Consider the following 22938-nt stretch of genomic DNA (forward strand, 5'->3'; position numbering starts at 1 on the left):
ATTATAAGTTCTTCTATACTACATAACACTAAATTGTAACATTAGTATTAATAAAAATGAACTTTTTATTTTTTATCAATCTATTTTCAAGTGAGTTTCTTCTTCCCTCCTGGATTACACAACTATATCAATGTAGCTAGTGAGGTTAATGTTGGGTTAGTACAAGAGATGTAAAGAAGAGTAGTAACTTATTTTCTAAATTGGCAAGAGTTCTCCTCTACCCACATCATAAGCACCTTTCATTTTTAATATTTCCATTTACCTCTGGTTGTTTATTTGCCCTGTGCCTAGTTATTTTCAGATAATCTTTTAGGCATCAGTCATAAATCATGGCTTATACTATCTATCCCTAATTTCAGCAAAATGTGCTTGAGTCTTGGGGCACAAAGTCATGAAGACCTTAATCACATAATAATACAGTATTGGTAGTGTATTAATGATTAAGAACAATCAAATAGGGTAACTGGTTGATGGGCATTAAGGAGGGCACATGATGAGATAAGCACTGGATGTTATACTATACATTGGCAAATTGAATTAAAACTTAAAAAAAGAACAGTCAACAAAATTCAACAGGGAGTAAAATTTGATGATAATAAAAGCAAGTTAAAAACATTTTTAAAGGACTTTTTCTTATTATAAAGTATTTAAAACTTGGAAGGATGCAAAAAAGTCCAAAAAAAAAAAAAAACCAAAAAGAGCCAATTCTAACTTTAGAGCTAACTTTTTATCATAATTATCATATTAATCAAACTAATTTTATCATAATTAATTCTGAACATAGGCAACTAATCCAAAGGTCTTCTTTCTAGGTCCTTAAAAATTTTATTCAACTTCTTCATCTTATAATTCAGTATTAAAAACTTCTGTTCTTATCCCAGTCTTCAATGAACTCATTATGCTTCTGGTTTTTCACATTAATTTTACTATAATATTGAATTAATATTGACATAACTTTTTGAGACTTATAAAGTTTTCTATCAGCAAATATTTGGTGTGTAGAATTTAAAGTCTCCACTGAGTGTATTTTTTTTACCTATAGCTACAGCATAGATCTTGAAAATATAAAAATATAGGTGAGAATTCCAATTTACAGAAAACATAAGAAATTGAGTGAATTTGAGCTTTAAAAGGAAATTGTAATTGCAAGTTTCCTTACTTGGATAAAATGCTGAACACTTCAATCATTCATTAGGAAATATAGCAAGAGACAGATTTTTGGAAAGGAACATTTATGCCATGTCAAGATTAGACTTTTTGGCTATATACAGGTGTGAAGGCTGGGAACGAAAAATGTACTTCAACTATATATTTCAAGAGCCATTAACTGAAGCAATGAGATAAAATCACCCAAAAGACTACTACAGATTGAGAAGGGGAAAAAAAGGGCCAAAATTCTAAGGAATAACATTTGAAGTATGTTAAGAATAATTAGACTCCATAAAGGAGGGTAAGCAGAAGAAGCTAGCCAATGAGGACTCACTCCCAGCCTTCATGCCTTCCCAAAGCACGAGCTCCCAGGCATAGAAGAAAAGAGGCAGGGATCCCTGGCTGGTGCAGCGGTTTAGCTCCTGCCTTTGGCCCAGGGCGCGATCCTGGAGTCCCAGGATGGAGTCCCGCGTCGGGCTCCCTGCCTGGAGCCTGCTTCTCCCTCTGCCTATGTCTCTGCCTCTCTCTCTCTCTCTCTTTGTGACTATCATAAATAAATTAAAAAATTTTTTTTAAAAAGAGGCAACCCATCTCTACTATGCTCTGTGTTAATTTGTGACCCATAGAATCAATGTGCATAATAAAATTGTTTTTGTTTTAAACCACAACGTTTTAGGGTAGTCTGTGGTGCAGCAATATTAACCAGAAGTTTATATAACTTCCAAACTACAGAAGTTTTTAAAAAAGGAAAAAGAAACCATACATAATGAATCCTAGGAAGGTCTTCTGAAATGATTGAATAAAGAGAACCCAAATCCTGTCCTTTCAGAAAAGCAGCAAAACAGTGGCAATAAATTGTCAAAATCAATCTTTCAAGAGCTCCTAAATTAACCACAGATTTGCAAAAATCCAAAGAACATTTATTAAAACAAAAGCAAAAAATTGCTGAATCTCAGTAAGAACAGCTAACTTTGTGGTAGTTCAACTACCTCATCATTGTCCAACGAGGCCCCACAAGCAGCCTTGACAATCAAGAGTTTCCCAATCAAGATAGCTGTGAATATACAAAGAATATCTATAACACAGTAATGAAAACACACTAACCCAATTATAAAATGGACAATGGAGTTGAATAGAAATTTCTCCAAAGAGAATATATAAATGTTCATCAAGCACATGGAAAAGTGTTTAACCTCAATAGCCATCAAGGAAATGCAAATCAGCACCACAATGAGTTACCACTTCCCACCCCCTAAGAAAGCCATAATGAACATAGGACACATTAGCAAATGCTGGTTAGTATACAAAGAAGTTGGAACTCTCACGTACTGCTAGTGTGAATGTAAACTGGTCCAAACACTTATGAGAAGACAGTGCCCATTCTGGAAAAAGTTAAGCCTGGAATTTTCATTTGATTCTGCAATTTCACTCTTAGGCATATGTGCAAGAGGTTTGAAAAATGTCAGTGCAAAAGCTTGCATACAAAATGTCATAGCAGCATGATTCATAATAGCCAATGTGGCATACCCATATAATGGAATATTATTTTGGCAATAAAATGGAATAAAATACAAATTCATGCTACAACATGGATAAAAGCCATCAAACCTTTCTTGAGAAATATACAAAAATTCTCCAGTAGAAGGAAGAGTATAAAAGATAGAAACCTGGATCTTCACAAAAAAATTAATTGAGTTATAATTGGTAAATTTGTGGGTAAATGTAAGATATTCTTTCCTTCAGTTTTTAATCTCTGTAAAAGACAATTTACTGCTTAAAACAAAAGTAATAATAAGTTGTGCAGTTTATTGCATTACAGAAGGCATGAATGACCATAGCCCAAATTATGGGAAAAAGAAAATATTAGTATAGGATTTTAAGAGTTACATTATGCATGAAAGTTAAAGAGCTGTGTTATAAACCCTGCAGCAAGAACAAAAATATATAGATATAACCAATTGGGTAGATAAAATGTAATAATAAAAGATGTATAGATAGGAAAGGAAGGAAAAGGGAGCAAAGGCAGGGAGAATGAGTAGAAAACAAGGTGGCAGTTTTAAACACAATTATATTATAATTTCATTAAGTGTAAATATTAAATGTAAATATACCAGTTTAAAAGAGAATATAAGATGGGAGATTGTATTAATTATCTGTTTCTGCATAACAAAATTATTCCAAGAGGTAACAGCTTTTAAAAAACCTTTATTATCTCAGAGATGCTGTGGGAAGGATTCCAAAAACAGCTTAGCTTGGTGCTTTGTTTGAATGTCTCTGATGAGATTTCATGAGGTGACTGGAGCTATAGACATCTCAATGGGGTCGAAAGATCAGCTTCTAAGCTTTCTCATTTGGTTGTTGCCAGGCTTCATTCTTGAGAACTATTAGACATAGAACTTCAATTCTTTATGGGTTATTAAATAGAATCATGGATTCTAACCACATCATCTGGGTCACTATAAAGGGATTTGCACAGCATGGCACCTTGTTTCCCATGGTATAAATGATGAGAGAGGGAGAGAGAAAGGGAACAAGAGACAGAGAGAGTGACATGCAAAAAACAAAGAGACACAGACAAAAGAGATTCCAAGTCTATAACCATAGTATTTTTTAAATGGTTATAATAAAAAATAAGAAGGGTGCCTGGGTTACTCGGTTGGTTGACCACTGGAGTCTTGGTTTCAACTCAGGTCATGACCTCAGGATCATGAGATCCATCCCCGAGTTGGGTTCCCCACTCAGTACAAGTTGGCTTGAGATTCTTTCCCTCCGTCTCCCTCCTCCTTTGCTCCTTCCCTTCTCCCCCACTCCTCCCCTGCTTGTGTGCAACACAGATGTGCATGCGCTCATAAATAAATAAATAAATAAATAAATAAATAAATAAATAAATAAGTAATTTTTTTAAAAAAATAAATATTTCAAACCAATGATTTAAGCTTCCACTTTAAGAACTTAGAAAAAAGAAAAAAATTAGAAAAAAGGGCAAATTAAGCCTAATATTATAAACTAAATATGTCAATGAAACTTATTTTTACTCAGCAGAAGGAAGGAAATAATATCAGCAATTAATTAAATAAAAATGGAAAAACACAATAAAAACAAAAGCTGTTTTTTAAAAAGGTAAAATATTGATTTTCAGAAATATCCAGCCAGATTGAATAGAGAAAAAGAGAAAGAGATAGAAAGACAAATGACCAATGTCTGTGATGAATAGGATAAATCAGAGCAGACATAAAAAATATTAAAAGAACAGTAAGAGAATATCATAAACAATGTTACATCTATACTTTGATAAATGTTATGAAAGGGAAAAAGTCTCCAAATGATATAAACCACCAAGACTCACCCAACAAAAAGTTTGCAACTTGAATAATTCTATATTCATTTTTAATAATGTCTATTTGTAAATCTTCCCACATAAAAAATACCAGGTATAGATGGCTTCACTGTGAATTCTTCTAAATATTTAATAATGAAAGCATATTCATTATACACAGAACCTTTTGTACAAGGTATATTTCCCAAATAATGTCAGAAGGCCAGCATTATCCATACCAAAACTCAAAAAAAAAAAAAAGAAAAGAAATTTCAAGGAAACTACAGAAATTCTTAACACAATATTATCAAATAAAGTGTAAATTTAGTTTCGTGCTAAAAAATCAATTCACATAATCCCCCATATTACAAGAGTAAAAACCAAAAACATGGTTGTTTCAATAAATACAAATAAATATTTAAAATAAATGTCATACTCATTTATTATAAAAAGTCTTGGCAACCAGAAATAGAAGGAAACATTCCCAACCTAAAAAGGCATCTATGAAAGGCCTACATAACTAAGTTGTAAAGTTGACACTACTTGATTCCAGGTTTTGCCATAAAGTTTCAATAACTAAGAGAATTTGGTATTGACATAAAAGAGAGAAAGACTGATCAATGAATCAGAACATAAAAGTCTTGAACCAGATGCCAGTCTGTGTAGTCAACTGATTCTTCACAAAGATGTCAAAGATATTCGCTTGGATTATATCTTCATTGTTGGATTTTCTACTCTAATAAAAGCATTCCCACATATTGGAGATTCACTGTCAAGAGAAATACTGTCCTTCTCTAATGTAGCTTTTAGTTTTGTTTAAATAAAACCAAAGTTCAATAGAACAAATCATATAGAGAGATCTTAAGTTTCTCGTACAAGAACTTGTGTCCCAGAAAAAAATAATGTTTGTTTTGTTTTCAAGACATTGGAAGTTCTAATCCCTTCTGCTCACTTTATTTTTTTTTTTTTATTTTTATTTATTTTATGATAGTCACAGAGAGAGAGAGAGGCAGAGACACAGGCAGAGGGAGAAGCAGGCTCCATGCACCGGGAGCCCGATGTGGGATTCGATCCCGGGTCTCCAGGATCGCGCCCTGGGCCAAAGGCAGGCGCCAAACCGCTGCGCCACCCAGGGATCCCCCTTCTGCTCACTTTAAAGAAGCCCATTCAACCTACATCCATAGACTTTACCATAAGAATTCGCAGAAACAGAGGTTTTATGGGAAAAAGAAAAAAAGACTTGTGCAACAGTCAAGGAAATCCCCATGAGGTATATAATTCTTCATCCTAGAACCAATGTTTTTACAACAATATGTAAAGGCAACAGCATGAATAACTAAAATAACAACAACAAATGGAATACTAGATCCTGAGAAAACAGTTCAAGGAAAATAGAATTTAATACAAACAAAACTTTCTTACATATGTTTGCAGAGGGATTCAAGAAAATCTTACATTTGTAAAAAAATACTGCTCTATAGCAAAAGAACTATCAGAGAACAGAAAAAGGCACATACATCTTAAATATATTTGCTTAAAAAATTTAGAAAAACTGAAAAGTGAAAGATATTTAAATCATAAAATAACAACGTAAGTAGATATAAATATAAGATAATGAAGATAGGGATCCCTGGGTGGCTCAGCAGGTTGGCGCTAGCCTTTGGCCCAGGGCGCGATCCTAGAGTCCCAGGATCGAGTCCCACGGCGCGCTCCCTGCATGGAGCCTGCTTCTCCCTCTTCCTGTGTCTCTGCCTCTCTCTCTCTCTCAAATAAATAAATAAATAAATAAATAAATAAATAAATAATAAATCCTAAAAAAGATAATAAAGATAGTAAAGACAAAATTATAGGATATTTCAACAGTTCACTAAAAGAAATCCCCAAAAGAAAGAAAATAAATATACACATAAGAAGAGACTTTATCGGAGAAAGAAATAGAAAAAGAGAACACTTTCCCAGATTTAAAGATAGAAGCTCACCAGTGCCAGACACAAAAGAGAAGTTCACACCAAGAAATGTGTGAATCATAAGATTTGGGGTATGAATTATAATGAGAATGTCCTAATAGTGTCGAGAGAGAAAAAAAAAAATCAAGCCATTTAAAAGCAGCAATGTCCACAATAGGCAAACTGTGGAAGGAGCCTCGGTGTCCATCGAAAGATGAATGGATAAAGAAGATGTGGTTTATGTATACAATGGAATATTACTCAGCCATTAGAAATGACAAATACCCACCATTTGCTTCAACGTGGATGGAACTGGAGGGTATTATGCTGAGTGAAGTAAGTCAATTGGAGAAGGACAAACATTATGTTCTCATTCATTTGGGGAATATAAATAATAGTGAAAGGGAATAGAAGGGAAGGGAGAAGAAATGGGTAGGAAATATCAGAAAGGGAGACAGAACATGAAGACTCCTAACTCTGAGAAACGAAGTAGGGGTGGTGGAAGGAGAGGAGGGCGGGGGGTGGGGGTGAATGGGTAACGGGCACTGAGGGGGGTACTTGACGGGATGAGCACTGGGTGTTATTCTGTATGTTGGCAAATTGAACACCACTAAAAAATAAATTTATTATTAAAAAAAAGAAATTGCATTTGCCAAACATGAAAAAATAAAAATAAAAATAAAATAAATAAAAGAGGCTATCCTACATCAGGGAAATACAAATCAAAACCACAATGAGATACCACCTCACACCAGTGAGAATGGTGAACATTAACAAGACAGGAAACAACAAATGTTGGAGAGGATGTGGAGAAAGGGAAACCCTCTTGCACTATTGGTGGGAATGTGAACTGGTGCAGCCACTCTGGAAAACTGTGAGTGGAGGTTCCTCAAAGAGTTAAAAATAGATCTGCCTTGCGACCCAGCAATTGCACTGCTGGGGATTTACCCCAAAGATACAGATGCAGTGAAACGCCGGGACACCTGCACCCCAATGTTTCTAGCAGCAATGTCCACAATAGCCAAACTAGCCAAACTGTAGAAGGAGCCTCGGTGTCCATCGAAAGAAGAATGGATAAAGAAGATGTGGTCTATGTATACAATGGAACATTCCTCAGCCATTAGAAACGACAAATACCCACCATTTGCTTCGACGTGGATGGAACTGGAGGGTTATTATGCTGAGTGAAGTAAGTCAATCAGAAAAGGACAAACATTATATGGTCTCATTCATTTTGGGAATATAAAAATTAGTGAAAGGGAATAAAGGGAAAGGAGAGAAAATGAGTGAAAATATCAGTGAGGGTGACAAAACATGAGAGACACCTAACTCTGGGAAATGAACAAGGGGTAGTTGTGGGAGGAGGTGGGCAGGGGATTGGGTGACTGGGTGATGGGCACTGAGGGGGGCACTTGGCGGGATGAGCACTGGGTGTTATGCTATATGTTGGCAAATTGAATTCCAATAAAAAAATAAAAATAATTAAAAAAAATAAAAGAGGCTATCCTAGCATTGGATTCTCATTAAGAAGACTGAGGATAGAAGTTAGTAGGGCAGCTCTGGTGGCTCAGTGGTTTAGTGCCGCCTTTGGCCCAGAGTGTGCTCCTGGAGACTTGGGATCCAGTCCCAAATTGGGCTCCCTGCATGGAGCCTACTTCTCCCTCTGCCTCTCTCTGTGTCTCTCACAAATAAATAAATAAAATTAAAAAAAAAAAAAAGTTTAGTAGAGTAATGACTTCACATGAATTTGAACCAGATTTAACAATCAGATGTGAGGACTGAATACAAATATTTTCCAGCATGGAAATACCTTTATGTCCTTTTTTTAGAACATCTCTAGATGGAAAAAAGAGAAAAAAAGAGGAGATGTGAGCTACAAGTCACAGTAGATTCAGTGCAGTTGAACAGGTTCAGAAACTCTTAGAAGGAAGCAGACACAGAAATAGCCTATGATACTAGGATAAACTTGAGGATGAAGAATGACTATTGTTTATATTTTTGTCCACATCCATAAGAAAACTACAGGAAAAAAATATTTTTCAAAAACACAATAACCAAAAATGAAACAATTAAAGCTAAAAAACTTAAAAACACTTAAGGAAAACCTAGGAAAGAATAGAGATAACAATAAAAGAAAATAGTAGCAGTAGTAGTAGTAGTAGTAGTAGTAGTAGTAGTAGTAGTAGTAGTAAAATAATAGTAATAATTTGCTTGACTTTGAAACCAATAACCCTTGTCTTTGGTTAGTATATCAGACACATTAAAAAGGCAATATAATTCATACTGCTTATTGTATTACAGGTTTTCCACTTAAAAGTCCTTAAGTGCAAATATTATCCTAGGCAAGATAAAAGGAGATGTATAACAACAGATGAATGAGATGTACAAAGTGGGATGAATGTAGGAGGGAATGATAGGGTTCTAATACCTTCATTTTAAATAGAGAAAGTTTAATGTAGTGACTAAATTTGGTGAGGGAAAAGGTATTTAAATGTTTAAAGATAACCTACAGAATTTTTGAGAATTAATATAACTTTCAAATATTTGAGGAGCAGGACAGCACAGGAGTGTAAATGATATGAATCCACATTTTTCTTAGTGGAAACCAAAAGATACATTTTGTGGTTGCCAAGCAAGGACAAAATATTAAGCTAGACTGAATCCCTATGTTAATAATAAGCAAAAGATCTAAAAAACAGAGAGATTGAAATAGGAAATTATTTCTATTCATTACAAGGTCTTTTCAATATTTATTGTGTGCCTATATTACTGTGATTAAAAAAAAAATAAAATAAATGGAAACTAATTGGGCTGTCCTTGGAAAAGCAGATCTCCATAAATATTCAAGTTGCATCTGAAAAGAATAGTAAAAATTAATGACAAAAGTAAGGCTTAGTATCTGTCCTTTGGTAAATGAGTAATTTGGAGAAATCAATTGGAAAAATGGGTATAAGTAAGAATTTGGGATATATGGAGATATTGATGACATTAATTAGCATGTCAAATTAGCGACTATAGTATAATTTGAAAAGTAACATGGTAATGTTCAATATTTCTCTTAAACCTACTCCATGCATGTCCATTGTGTCAATGTTTAATTGATCACCATAGATATAATAATCTCATGTATGCAGCTATCTTCCACAAAGAGTTTCCTCTCTAAAGATCAATAATTTCAAGTATTTTCAATTAGGGCAATTCCACCCACAGCCCTAGTCAATGGTGCAGAGACAAGTACACCAAATTAAAACAATTTCCGGATAAAGTCTTTCTCTTATTGGGAAACTATAAATAGTAAACGTCTCTGGGCTTTTGGAAAGTGTGCTAGTCTTTAGATTTGTTATCCAATTTTTCAGGAGCTTCTTTCTGCAGAATGAAGATCTTTTACTATCTCCTCCATTTTCTGTGTTATGTGACTTTCATCCTACCAGGTAAAATAGATGCTTGTTTATGTGTAAGATAGAGCTTCTAGCTAAAAATGCAAACATCAGATTATTAAATAGAAAATGCAGTTTCTTAACATAATCAGTTTAATCAATTAAAGAATCTGTTTCTTTAATTGTGTTGAATCTCAGTTTCCTCATTTAGAATAGTGTTATACTAATGTACTCAACTCATTTTCTTTTAAAGATGTAATCTATTTATTTGAGAAAGAGAAAGAGAGGGAGGGAGCATGAGCAGGAGGAGGGGCAGAGGGACAAGCAGACTGCCCATTGAGTGCAAAGCCAGAGCTAACAAGGGATTGATCCCAGGACTCTTAGGTCATCTTCTAAGCTGAAATCAAGATGTGGATGCTTAACCGACTGAACCACCCAGGTGCCCTCCAACTCTTTGAAAATTAATATGATTTAGCTCGTTACTCTGGCTTTTTTAGACCTTGATTGTTTCAGATATTTAAATTATTTTTAAAATATAATTTTAAAATGTATTTCTAAAATTCAGAAATGAAGATGTCATAATAAATTAGATCCAGGAGGGGGACCTGGATTGCTCAGTTGGCTGAACATCTGACTCTTGTTCATTTGACTAAGGTCATGGTTGCATCAAGGTCCTCTGATCAAGCCCTATGTTGGGCTCTGAGCACAGCAGGGAATCTGCTTCTCCTTCTGCCTCTCCCCCTGCTCCAATGCTCTCTCTTTGTCTCTCTCTCTCTCTAATTATTTATAAATCAATCAATCAAGCAAGCAAGCAAGCCCGGGGAAGATGAATGATTGAGAATAATAGTACATATCTCTTGAGATATCAATAACAGAATCTACAAAATGATCCAGGATATAGTCTCAAAATATGGTGGGCATTTAAAGTTGGAATAAAATGGCAAATAAAGAAATAGTATCACAAAAAATTCTTTGTTGAGTTAGTTAATACATTAGTAAAGAAATTCAGCAATGTCTTTATGAATCAAAAGTATTCAAAATATATAGTGCAATTAAATGTATAATGGTGATTTTATGATATTCTTGAGAGACTTGTCCTCTGAGGCAATCCAGGCTCTCTAACAATGAAGATGTAAATTGATACCCAAAAGTCTTCTAATTGAGACTAGAATGTTGGGAATTCAAGAGGTACAAATGTAACTGAATTCCAACTTAGAAGGTCTAGATTTTCTTACTAGCTTCCTACTTAATAACATGTGAACTTTGCCCCTCAGAGAATTTAAATGATTTGCCAAAGTCTTTAACAACAAAAAGAATATAAGCAGAATCAATAACAACCACAATCTTAAAAAATAAAAAGTCTGATATAAAATATTGTGCTTATTAATTATATGAACCTCAAAAGACCGCAATTAGGATTTAGTGCAATAATGTATCAGTAGGTAGCTCTATAAACTGAAAATTAGTCTACCAATTTAGGTACTCCTATAATTTTTATAGTTGCTGATGTTATAGTTATTATGATTATTATTTTTAAAGGTTTATTTATTTTAGAAAGAGAAAAAAAGAAAGCATGCATGTGAGGTGATAGGGGAGGATGTTGAGCAGCAGGAGAGGAAGACATAGTCTTAAGCAGACTCCGTGATGAGCCCAGAGCCTGACATGGGGCTCGATCATGTCCCTGATCATGACCTTAACTGAAATGAAGAGTCAGAGGATTAACTGACTGTGATACCCAGGCACCCCAGATGTCATAGTTATTATTAATAATGAAAGGGAACTGAGGAAATGAGGAGCTAAGATATGGGCAGATGTTGAAGCACATGGTGCTAGTGTGTCAATCAATAACCATGTAACACTGAGTGGCTATGATCTACTGAACACAATGCTGGACACTAAGGAAACAGAAAATAAAGACACAGTAATTCTCTAGGCATGCTTAAAAGCTAGTTGAATAAACTCAAATAAGTCAATGAATGGAGGTTTATAGAAAGACACTTTAAATAGTACAAATGATGAAATTGTGGCATGGCAATTATGGAGGTTTGGGAAAATGTCCTGAATTCTCTGATGAAGAGCTTTGAAACTGGGGATAAGATACTTTTATTTAGACCTTGGAAGGTGAGAGAAAGAAAGGGAAGACAAGAAGTAAATATGCATGTCTAGCAGGTGCCAAATCCCATCTCCTAACTTCTCACGTAGATAGCAAATCTGACCTTCCAGATAACAGTATGAGACACTGGTTATCTCCTCTTTCTATAGAAGAGGAAAAAGACATCAAAGGGGAGAGTTTTTCAAGGTCACACTTATTATACTATGTGTGATAAGTGGAATATAAATACTGGAATACAAGAGCCTAGCATATTTGTTCTTTATATTTAATCGTGCTTTCTATAGAAGGCACTGAGGCTAACGTACAAGCAGAATAGATTTGGTCAAAAGCAATGAGGGCACATGGGAATATAGCTGTGCTCCAGATATGTAGGGTATATACCATTAAATTCTACATTTGTTGAGCATTGCAGAAAACTTTAAATAATGCAATGAAGACACTTAGTGTATGAATATGACTACAAATTTTCCTTTACCTTTTGATCATTCAAACAGATACTGAGTTATAATGTGTCCTAAAATGGACAGAACATTCTATATTTGTCCTTTGCTGGACCAAAAAAAGGAAGGCTGATACAAAGGATCAGAGTGTGTGGCTTTGAAGAAGTTCATAGAGGAGAATATATCAGTTGCACAATTGTTTGGTTTGGTTATTGATAGAACCTTAAAGTTATTAAAGAAACAATAAAAAGTGTTCAATCTATGTGGATACTTTTTGAAATGTAAGAAGAGTGATCCAAACAGAGGGATACCATGCTGGAGAGGCAAGTTACTGAAAATTGACAAAGGAACAATATTGACAATGGCTAAAACATGACAGAATGAACAATAGTTTAGGCTGTATTTTAGCACAAGCAGAAATAATCCATTGAGATCTGAGACTCCTTTGTAGTTGTGAAGCTTTAATTCTCTTAACTGTACAGTGGAATGGTAATTCCATTAATTTTATAAGGTTTTGCAAAGATTCAGAGATAATGTAAGCAAAATGTTTATCACATTCAATGTCATATTGCAGTATTTCAAGAAATGGAGAATGAGAATTAGAAGTAGAAAACACAAAACAAGAAGAGGAAGTAGTTGAGAAGGAATACAAGCTAGTATCCATGTATAGCCAGTTGCTAAGATGCTCAGAATGGACCTTAAATGGTAGAAACATGATGGCCTTGGAAACTTTATGATATAATGCATGGTGCATGGGAGGCCAGATCTAAAATAGCAGAGGAGAGACATTCACTTGTGTTGAAATGTTGGTGGGAAGACACTATCAGTCCCAGTGCTCTAGATTTAATTAAATTTAAAATCAAGTCAATTTGGTTACTGGAGAATTACAATAAAATGTTGGGAGAATAGTAGAGTTCATAAAAATAAATAACCTCTTCCAATTGGCCAGGATTTCACTGATTAGCTAAGTAACTTCGCAACTGATCCAGAAAGATGCTGACAAATGAACACATTGTTAATGCCTCTCTTGTGGCAATGATTAGTTTGTATTAATTAATTTGCATGAGTTAAGTTAATTTGCAAATTAGTCTTAAAATTTTTCTATATTTTCATCCTCTTGATACAAATAATTGTATCTTCTTCAATGTCCTTGAAAAAGCTAAGGAAAAATAAAACACAAATATTAATATCTTAGAACATTTTGTGATTTTTACATGTTGATACATCATCATGAAGTATCTTCAGCAGTAAGAGATCCAGGTGCTAGCCATAAAATCAGAGATATGTGCAGCCTTTGCCAGACTAACGATGTTTGAGAAATAAAAAATTAAAAAAAAAAAAGATTTAATTCTAAGTTCTGAATAAGAGGTTAGTAAGAGATGAAGAACAGGAAGTGAATTAAATTCCCAGTTATTCCAGTAACTTTGAGTTAAGACATCAAAGTCAAGGGAACTGATATATAACTCCATATGAAGGAGCTAAAATTATTTTATTTAAATCTGTCTAAGGTAAATTTTTTCCTACATTCAGGTTGCAGCATGGAAACCCACTTATAAGCATATATACAGTATATTATTAAGTATGTATTACTCGTGATTCTTTGTATGAATTTTCTTCATAGAACTCTATTTTGTCATTCAATCCTCAACTTACAATTTTCACATCTTCAGGTTTCTCCATAGTCATAAAATACTTACAGGTGCTAGAGACAACCAGCTACCATAAGCAGTATCTACTTTGAGACAATATCCAGATCTGTTGAGTGTTTCTCACAAGTCAGTTTCCAACTTTTTCAATGTAGAGACCACGGATTACATATTTAAAATGCAAATTCTGGTTTGGAACAATTTAAGATTGAACCGTGGGTTAAGCATGTATTAGATTTGCAACCTTGGGCAAATTATCTGGTCACTCAAGACCTCCGGTTTTTATCTGCATCTACCTCAAAGTTGTATGGCAGTTAAATAAGATAATGTATGCAAAATATTCAAAACAATACCTGACACACAGTAGGTTTTCTATGAAGGAAATCTATTTGTTTTATTATTAGTGTTTGAATTTAAACTTGTCGTATTCTCTTTCAACTCTAGGATGAGAATCGTACTACTTTGTCTGACTGGTTCATGTTCTTTATGTATTCCTGTTCACTTGAATAATCCTTACTCATTTTTTAAGGTTTACATTTTCCTATCACTCTTCCATGATACAACATATGACAATGAGCAAATACTTATCTGTTCACATATTGTACCTAATATATTTCTCTATCATGGTATTTATTTAACTTCTCTCTCTCTCTCTCTCTCTCTCTAGCTCCCTCTCTTTTTCTCATGCCTGTGTATTTATCTCTTTGGCTTAATGTTTTGCTTTACTGCCAGAAAAAGTCCACTACCTGGTTTAAAAGTTGTAGTCAATAATGATTTAATTTCAACTACAGTCTTTTGTTCACCATTAATTAATAACAGTTTTTAATCTGTGAGGAACTATTATGTTACAGGCACTGCTGTACATTTATTAATATGTTAACTCATCATATTTCATAAAGACTCTGTGAATGAGACCAATTTTTTTTTCCATTTTACAGATGAAGCAACTAATGCTCATAGAGGTTACCCAAAGTTACATAGCTAGCAAATAACAGCACTAAAATTCAAGCTTAAAGTCCATGGCTATAAACTTATCTTCCCTCTTCAGTTAGAAAGACTATCAACCTGTACCATACAAAATCTTTATTTTGAAAATTTAGTGATTTATTTGTTCTACTTGATGTTAAAACTTTAAACTATAAAATTATAGTAGTCTGTTTCACATAGCAACCTGATGTTAAAATATACTATAAAATTATAATACTCTTTTCATATAACCTTTCCCACACACTGAGGGGGACAGATGGACAAAAAAGAAAAAAAAACACAAAACAATTGCTTAAGAGTATTATAGAGTAAATAAGTCAATTAAAAGTTATACCTTAAAAAAAAAATCAAGTTGAGATCACCCTCTGAGGAAACTCTTCTCCCTGAAAGCATCTGACCATTCTTAAAGACACAGAAAAGAAGTTGAATAGCAGAAATCTGATAGCATTGAGGCAAGATCATAACTCAGAGCCTGCAAAGGAAGGAGAACTATGGAAATACTGGTGTGCTTTAGCTGAGGATGCAAAAAGCTATGAGCTAGGTCTAAATTAAAAGGACAGTAGTCCATCTGTTCCAGGAACTAATACTCACTTTTACATTATCTCAAATTCTATAATGGTTTAGGATTATCCAGGAAGTTTGGTTGGTAGTTCTAACCACCAGCAAGAAACAATAATAAATCATTCTGGAGAAAGATAACAGTATTCCAGATCTCAAGCTATTTCCTCATCTTTCATTGAAAATATATGTGACAAAAATAATCAGGAACAAATGAAAATAGGACTATCCTATCAAAAATCAAAACCAGCGCACAAGAAAGGGGATTAACAAGGGATCCAGATAAGGAAGTTACCAGACCTAGATAGACTTTAAATAACTGCACTTAATTTATTTAAATAACAAAAAACAAAAGTAAAAATTTAGCATAGAAATGAAGACTACAACAAAGAGCAAAAATAAAACTCCAGAACTGAAATATTTATAAAGCAAAATTAAATACATAATGAATGTGTCAGACAGTAGTTTTTACATAATCGGTGAGATATTTAAAGATGACAAAAGATGAACCAGAAGAAAATATTTGGAATGAAACAAGAGAAAATTAGAGGTTGGAAAATAGGAAAAAGTTAAAGGAGGGCGGGAAGGATGAAGGAAGAAAGAAAGGTAGGAAAAGAGGAAAGAAGAAAGGAAGGAAGAAAATTTGGAAGGAAGAAAAAAAACAGTAAACTACTAAAACAAAACAAAACAATAAAGCAAAGCAAAAGTTGAAGAAAACAGCAGATCACTTTCAAAGAGTCAGATATTAAACTGAAAGCTGAATTCTCAAAACAACAACAATAACAACAAAGAAGTCAGAAAACAAGGTAGTGATATATTCAGAGTCCTGAAAGAAAACAACTATAATCTAGAATTCTGTATCAAATAAAAATACCCTTTAGGAGTGAAGATAACATAAGAATATTCTCAGTGAAATAAAAACAGAGAATTCAACATCAGAACTCCTATATTAAGGGGAATTTTTAAAAGCATTATTTGGCCAGAAAGGGAATGGTTTTCTTTATGGAAGCTCATAAAAATAGATAAAAAATAAGCAATGATTTTTTTTACAAGACTTTGGTAAGTTGAAACTTCTAGCACAAACAGTGAAAAAAAAGATAATATAACTACACAATAGTAAATGAGATGATGGAATTATAAAAAATAACCAATATATAGAAAAGAAGACAGGAAAAATAATGGTATATATTTCATCCAATATATTTTACTATTATAAATATTAATGTAAAATTTAAAAATAGGAGTGAATCTTTTGAATGTAGTGTAAGTTTATATGAGAAATATCTAATATATGAGAAGATAGAAATTATAAAATCTAAAAGATAGGAAAAGATATAAAAAACATAATGAAATAGTTATATTAATATTATATAAAGAAGACAGTAAGAAAAATCGCATTACTAGAGACAAAGAATGATTCATAGTAATAAAAGGTTCAACTCAACAAGATAATATTGTGGCCATAAATTTAATGTAACAAATAGCTTAGTCTTGAAATATATTTAAAAAAAGACAAAGACAGAGAACATCATAGTAATAGGTGATGATAACACAACTTAGTTACACAGAAAACAGGAAAACAAACAATGTAAATGTAAGAATAAAGAAGACATAAACATTAAGATTAACAAAAGTCAACCTAATTCAAAGAAGAAGTATCAATGAGAATTAGAAAATATCATCATCTGAATGGTAATAAAAATGAGATAACACAAAGCTCATGGCATACAGCTCACAGTAGTGTTTACAGGAAAATTTATACCATTACTTTCATATATCTGAAAAGAACAGTGTGGTATTGATAAAAGAATAAATAAACAGGGATGTCTGGGTGGCTCAGTGGTTGAGTGTCTGCCTTTGGCTCAGGTTGTGATCCCAGGGTCCTGGGATCAAGTTCCACATCAGGTTCCCCACAGGAAGCCTTCTTCTCCCTCTACCTATGTCTCTGCCTCTCTCTGTGTCTCTCATGAATAAATAAATAAAATCTTTAAAAAAAGAATAAACAAATAGATCAATGAAACAAGACAGAGAGCTCAGAAATAGATCCTTATAAATATAGTCAACTGATACTTGACAAAGAAGCAAAGGCGACATAATGAAGAAAAGATAATCCCTTCAACAAATGAATGTCAGAACAAATGGACATCCACATGTGAGAAAAGTGAATCTAGACAGAGACCTTACACCCTTCACAAAAAATAGACTTGAAATGGCTTGTAGACCTAAATGTAAAATGTAAAATGAAAAATTATAAAACTCCTAGAATATGACATAGAAGAAAACCGAGATGTCCTTGGGTATAGCAATGACTTTCTGGATACAAAACAAAAGGCACAATCCATGAAAGAAAGACCTGATAAGCTAGACCTCATTAAAATTAAAAATTTATTCCCTAAGAAATATAGTGACAAAATAATGAGATGACAAGCCACAAACTGGGAGAAATAGACACATGTGATAAAAGACCATTACCCAAAACATACAAAGAACTTTTAAAACTCAACAATAAGAAATCAAAACAAAATAAAAATGAAAGTGCCAAAGACCTTAATAGACCATCTCACCAAAGAAGCTATACAAATGGCAAGTAAGCATATAAAATGATACTCCACATCATATGTCATCAGGGAAATGGAAAGTAAAACAAATGAGAGAAACTTTCATAAATATTCAGGCAATTAAAATGTAGAATGACAAAACCAAATTGTGGTGAGTATGAGAAGTAAAGGGAACTTTCATACATTGTTGGTGGGAAAGAAAAATGTCGCTTTGGAATACAGTTTGGCAGTTTCTTATAAAACTAAACATAATGGTACTGTATCACACAGCAACTGAGCTCCTTGGTATTTACTCAAAGCAGTTGAAAACTTTTGTCCACCCAAAAACTTGCACATGAATGTTTATAAGCAGCTTTATTCATAACTCCCAAATTTGGAATCATCCGAGATGTTTTTCAGTTAGGTAAGTACATAAATCAACTGTTTTATATCCAGGCAATGGAATGTTAATTAATGCTAAAACAAAATGAGCTATCAAATCATGAAAAGACATGCAAAGACTTTAAATTCATATTACTAAGTGAAAGAAGCTCAAAACACTGTACAATATGATTCCAATTATATGACACTCTTGAAAAGGCAAAACCAGGAAGGCAATAAAAAAGATAATGATTGCCACAGGAGTAAGGGAAGAGATAATAAGCAGAGCCCAGAAGATTTTTAGGACACTGAAAATACTTTGTATGATATTATAATAACATATATTTAATTATAGATTTACCCAAACCCATAGAAATGTACAACACAAAGAATGAACCATAATGCAAACTATGGACTTGAGTGGTTCTTTTTTTTTTTTTTTAAGATTTTATTTATTTATTCCTGAGAGACCCAGAGAGAGAGGCAGAGACACAGGCAGAGGGAGAAGCAGGCTCTATGCAGGGAACCCGATGTGGGACTCAGTCCCAGGTCTCCGGGATCACGCCTGGGGCTGAAGGCGGCACTAAAACCACTGAGCCACCGGGGCTATCCAACTTGAGTGGTTCTTATGTGTCAATGTAGGTTATCCTCTGTAAAAAATGTACCCTTCAGGTGGATGATGGTTGACAGTGGGAAAGGTTATGCATATATAGGGGGAAGAAGTATATAGGAAATCTCTATACCTTCCTCTCAGTTTTTTTGTAAATCTAAAACTGCTCTAAAAAAATAAAACCTCGGGATCCCTGGGTGGCGCAGCGGTTTGGCGCCTGCCTTTGGCCCAGGGCGCGATCCTGGAGACCCGGGATCGAATCCCACATCGGGCTCCCGGTGCATGGAGCCTGCTTCTCCCTCTGCCTGTGTCTCTGCCTCTCTCTCTCTCTCTCTCTCTGTGTGTGTGACTATCATAAATAAATAAATAAAAAAAATTTAAAAAAAATAAAAATAAAAATAAAACCTCTAAAAACATTTTGAAGAGAACTCATGAATTCTTCTAAAAGATTATACAATAATATAATAAGCAAAAATATGAACAATTAAATGAAGAAAAAACAACTGTTCAAAACAAATACCAACAGCATACAAATTAAAATCGCAGTGTATCCCATTTTATTTAGGAGCAAAATTTACATATATTGTTGGTGCAATATATAAATTAGTAACCCTGGGATCTAATTTTTTCTAAAATTATCCTAAATATGTATCATATAAATATTAAAATATATACTAAAATTTACTTCTTATCATAATCTCCAAATAGTAAAACTTTAAATATGACCTAATTGAAAAATTAAATGAACTATCATATATTTCAAGGGAATATTATGTACCTCTAAAAAATTCATGGATCTTATTGAGAAAAATAATGTATGGCATAAAAATGTAATATATATTAATTTAAAACATGTTTAAATGTTGTATATGTATATGGAAATATGTAATACTTTAGTGTCTTCTTATTTTTTGGCATTTTCTAAGTTTATTACAATGTATATGTAGAACTTTTTGTAATCAAAAATAATATGTTCTTAAATAAGAGATCAGTAATGTTGGTTACTCTTCTTTTGCTATAGCCACATGTACCTTGATAGATCCTGATCAGTGCTCAAACAAATTTGGTCACTGTAGAAGACGCTGCTTTAGAGGTGAAAAGCGAATTGATATATGTTTTTTACCAAATAAAATTTGCTGCATTGAGAGGTTATATGATGAAGACTAATCTTGAAAAGGAAGATGTACCTGTGACCAAAGGAGTTTGTACACCAGTGCAGAGAGGTATAGGAATGTAATTAGAATTTCTGTAATAAATGAATACATATGCCACTATTGATATCTTCCTCTGTAGATATTATGTATTCAGTGGAATGAGGAAGGACCTTTCTTATTGCCTCTAAATTAGAGGCTTTATGATATAGGCATATCTGGGATTAATTTTCTATCTTATGGATACCACCTTTGCCTCAATTTAGAACCACTTTGATCTGTCATGGTTTTCCTAAACTTACATAATTGAACATTTACCAACTTAACCATAACCTTATTAGAAATTTGATTCATGAAAAATTAATACCCATAGATTTATTTACCAATTGTCTTAATGTCATCATGGTATTGACATTGACAAATAGGAAACCTCAGTACAAGCTGAATGCATAAGCTACAGTACAGCATGGTGATACTCAATGGCTATTCCTTTCTTCTCTTCAAGTTCTATTCATTCAAAAAGGCATATTAATTGAATACTGTGTAATACTAATCCTATTAAACTGTATTTAAATACAATCTGAACTTTGACTCAATTCTAGACTCAAAACATTAGCCTGGCAGTTTTGTTCTTAGTCCTGAATGGAAAAATGCATAAAAATTTGTTATTTCATGCTCAGTATGAGACAGCACAAATTCTCTGTAATGATAAAAGTTGGGGGAAGAAAACATAGAGACTAGAATTTGTTTGCCAGATAAAAACAAAAGACCAAACAACCCTTTATCAATAGTCTACCAAGTTCCCAAACATCTTTGCTAATTTTTTTTTTTTTTTTTTTTGGCTAACTTAACAACTGGCCCAAGATAACTGCTTTTTAAAAATTTTGTTTTGTTTTGTTTTGTTTTCACTAGATCTAGTGAACCTAGTGATGATATCTCCTTTCAACATCTTGTACCAGAAAAGGCATCATACACCCATTGGAGATTTAAGTGATGTGTACCTGACAAAAACAAACAAATAAAAAACTATAATTAATTCAAGTACAATGTCTGAGTTTGAGGCAAGGATAGCCAAAGTCTGTACTTCTGCAGGATCAACAGTCAGATATGAGGATCAAATTCAAGAATTTGAAAAGAGAAGAAAGAAATGGATAAAGAGCTCCAGGCACATGAATGAATTGTAAAAATTGAATGCAATAAGAAATAAGACAAAATTATTCATGATTTGCATTAAAAATCTTGAGGAAAGGGTTTTTGGAGGATGGTGGCAGCAACATAGTTGTTTAAAATAGAATGACTAGATAGTAATCCCAAAACTCCTAGAAAAATACACAACAACCTAGTAGGATACCCCCATGTACCTTATCATGTAAACTGGTGGAGGAAAAAATATAGCAACAACTTAAAGGCCTTTGTGGAATCTATATTTGTGTGAGAGAAATCAGATGGAAGAAAAGCCAATAGTCTTTTGATGCATCTGAGAAAACAACCAGATGTCTTTCCCAGCATTTGTTGGGAAAGACAGCAAACCAGTTTGATTACAGCACTATAACTGCTTCTTTCTTGGAACTACCTCCAGGTTTTAAGTAAACTGTGAAGGTTTGAGAATAATTATATTCTTTTACTTTGTGTATCCTGAAACCTATAATAGGCTGTTGGCCATATTATGTATTAATTAATAAATATTAGAAAATAATAAGACATTTAACCTAGACAATCCAACTTATTTCTTATCTGTCTTAAGCAGACAGCATTTTATTTTCAATTTTATTGTTTTGAATTTTATTTCTGGAAAACACAGAGTTAAGGAGGAAGGAATTTCAGGTTGTTATCCTAGGAGATTTGCTTATTGATTCATGTAATCTTGGACAAGTTAGTAAACTAGCTCTCAGTTTGCTCATCTATAAATGATAATAATAATATAAGTAAATAAATACAAAATTATAGGTACTGTCTATGTCATTAATTCCCAATGGGAATTTCAAGTTTTATCCAGATATCTTCCAACCATTTAAGGTGGTCCTTAGATGCAGTTTATAGAAACATATTAAAATATTTCTTTTAATTTCTATCATTCTGATACACCTAAGAGTTTTCCTCTACATGGTGGTAAAAATGGATATGATAAAAAAAAATAATCATACTCTTGACGCCAAATGATGTGCTGGGAACAGAAAGTGAGGATATGACTTGCATTCTTGCATGCCGGGGATTACCCAAAGTTTTGCTTTTGGGTAACTGAAAAAATACAGTTACCATTAAATGAGTTGGGAAAATGTGGGAGGTGTAAGTTTGGTGAGAGTGTACATATTAGAAGCTCAGTTTGGGCACATTTGGCTAGGTATTTAGTTGGAAAGATTGATTAGTCATTTGGGTGTTTGTTTAGTGTTAAAGAGAGAGGGTTCAGGCTAGAGATAAAAACTTGGAATCATCAACTTCCAGATGCCATTTAATATTGACTGAAATCTCCTTGTAAAAAAATAGAGATAAAATTTCCTGGAGTAATCTTTATGTTCCTGGGGATGTCAAAATCCAAAGATTGATGAGATGAGAAACCAGTGTAAAAGACTAAGAAAAGACAAGAAAGGAGAAAACTAGGTAATATGGTGTCCTAACATGCCTCTCAGAAGAATGAAGCAATTATTTCAAGACAATTGAAAAAGAAAGAAAAAGAAAGAAAGAAGAAAAAAGAAAGAAAGAAAGAGAAAGAAAGAAGAAAGAAAGAAA

At 33.4% G+C, this 22938-nt stretch overlaps 1 protein-coding gene across 1 annotated transcript; it reads left to right on the top strand.

Annotated features, from left to right (window-relative positions):
- Positions 1 to 9718: 9718 nt before the first annotated feature.
- On the top strand, positions 9719 to 22842 carry DEFB114 (defensin beta 114). Its single transcript, XM_072831589.1, has 3 exons — positions 9719 to 9842; positions 20082 to 20283; positions 21124 to 22842. Exons 1-2 carry the CDS (start codon positions 9785 to 9787, stop codon positions 20225 to 20227), a joined length of 204 nt encoding a protein of 67 aa, XP_072687690.1. The 5' UTR covers positions 9719 to 9784; the 3' UTR covers positions 20228 to 20283; positions 21124 to 22842.
- Positions 22843 to 22938: the final 96 nt, after the last annotated feature.

Source organism: Canis lupus, chromosome 7 (assembly GCF_048164855.1).
Source record: "Canis lupus baileyi chromosome 7, mCanLup2.hap1, whole genome shotgun sequence".
NCBI classification, from domain to species: domain Eukaryota; kingdom Metazoa; phylum Chordata; class Mammalia; order Carnivora; family Canidae; genus Canis; species Canis lupus.

Coding starts and splice junctions, on each gene's coding strand:
- DEFB114 (XM_072831589.1), top strand. CDS start 9,785: ATGAAGATCTTTTACTATCTCCTCCATTTTCTGTGTTATGTGACTTTC. Junction 9,843..20,081: donor TGTGACTTTCATCCTACCAG/GTAAAATAGATG, acceptor CTTTTGCTATAG/CCACATGTACCTTGATAGAT.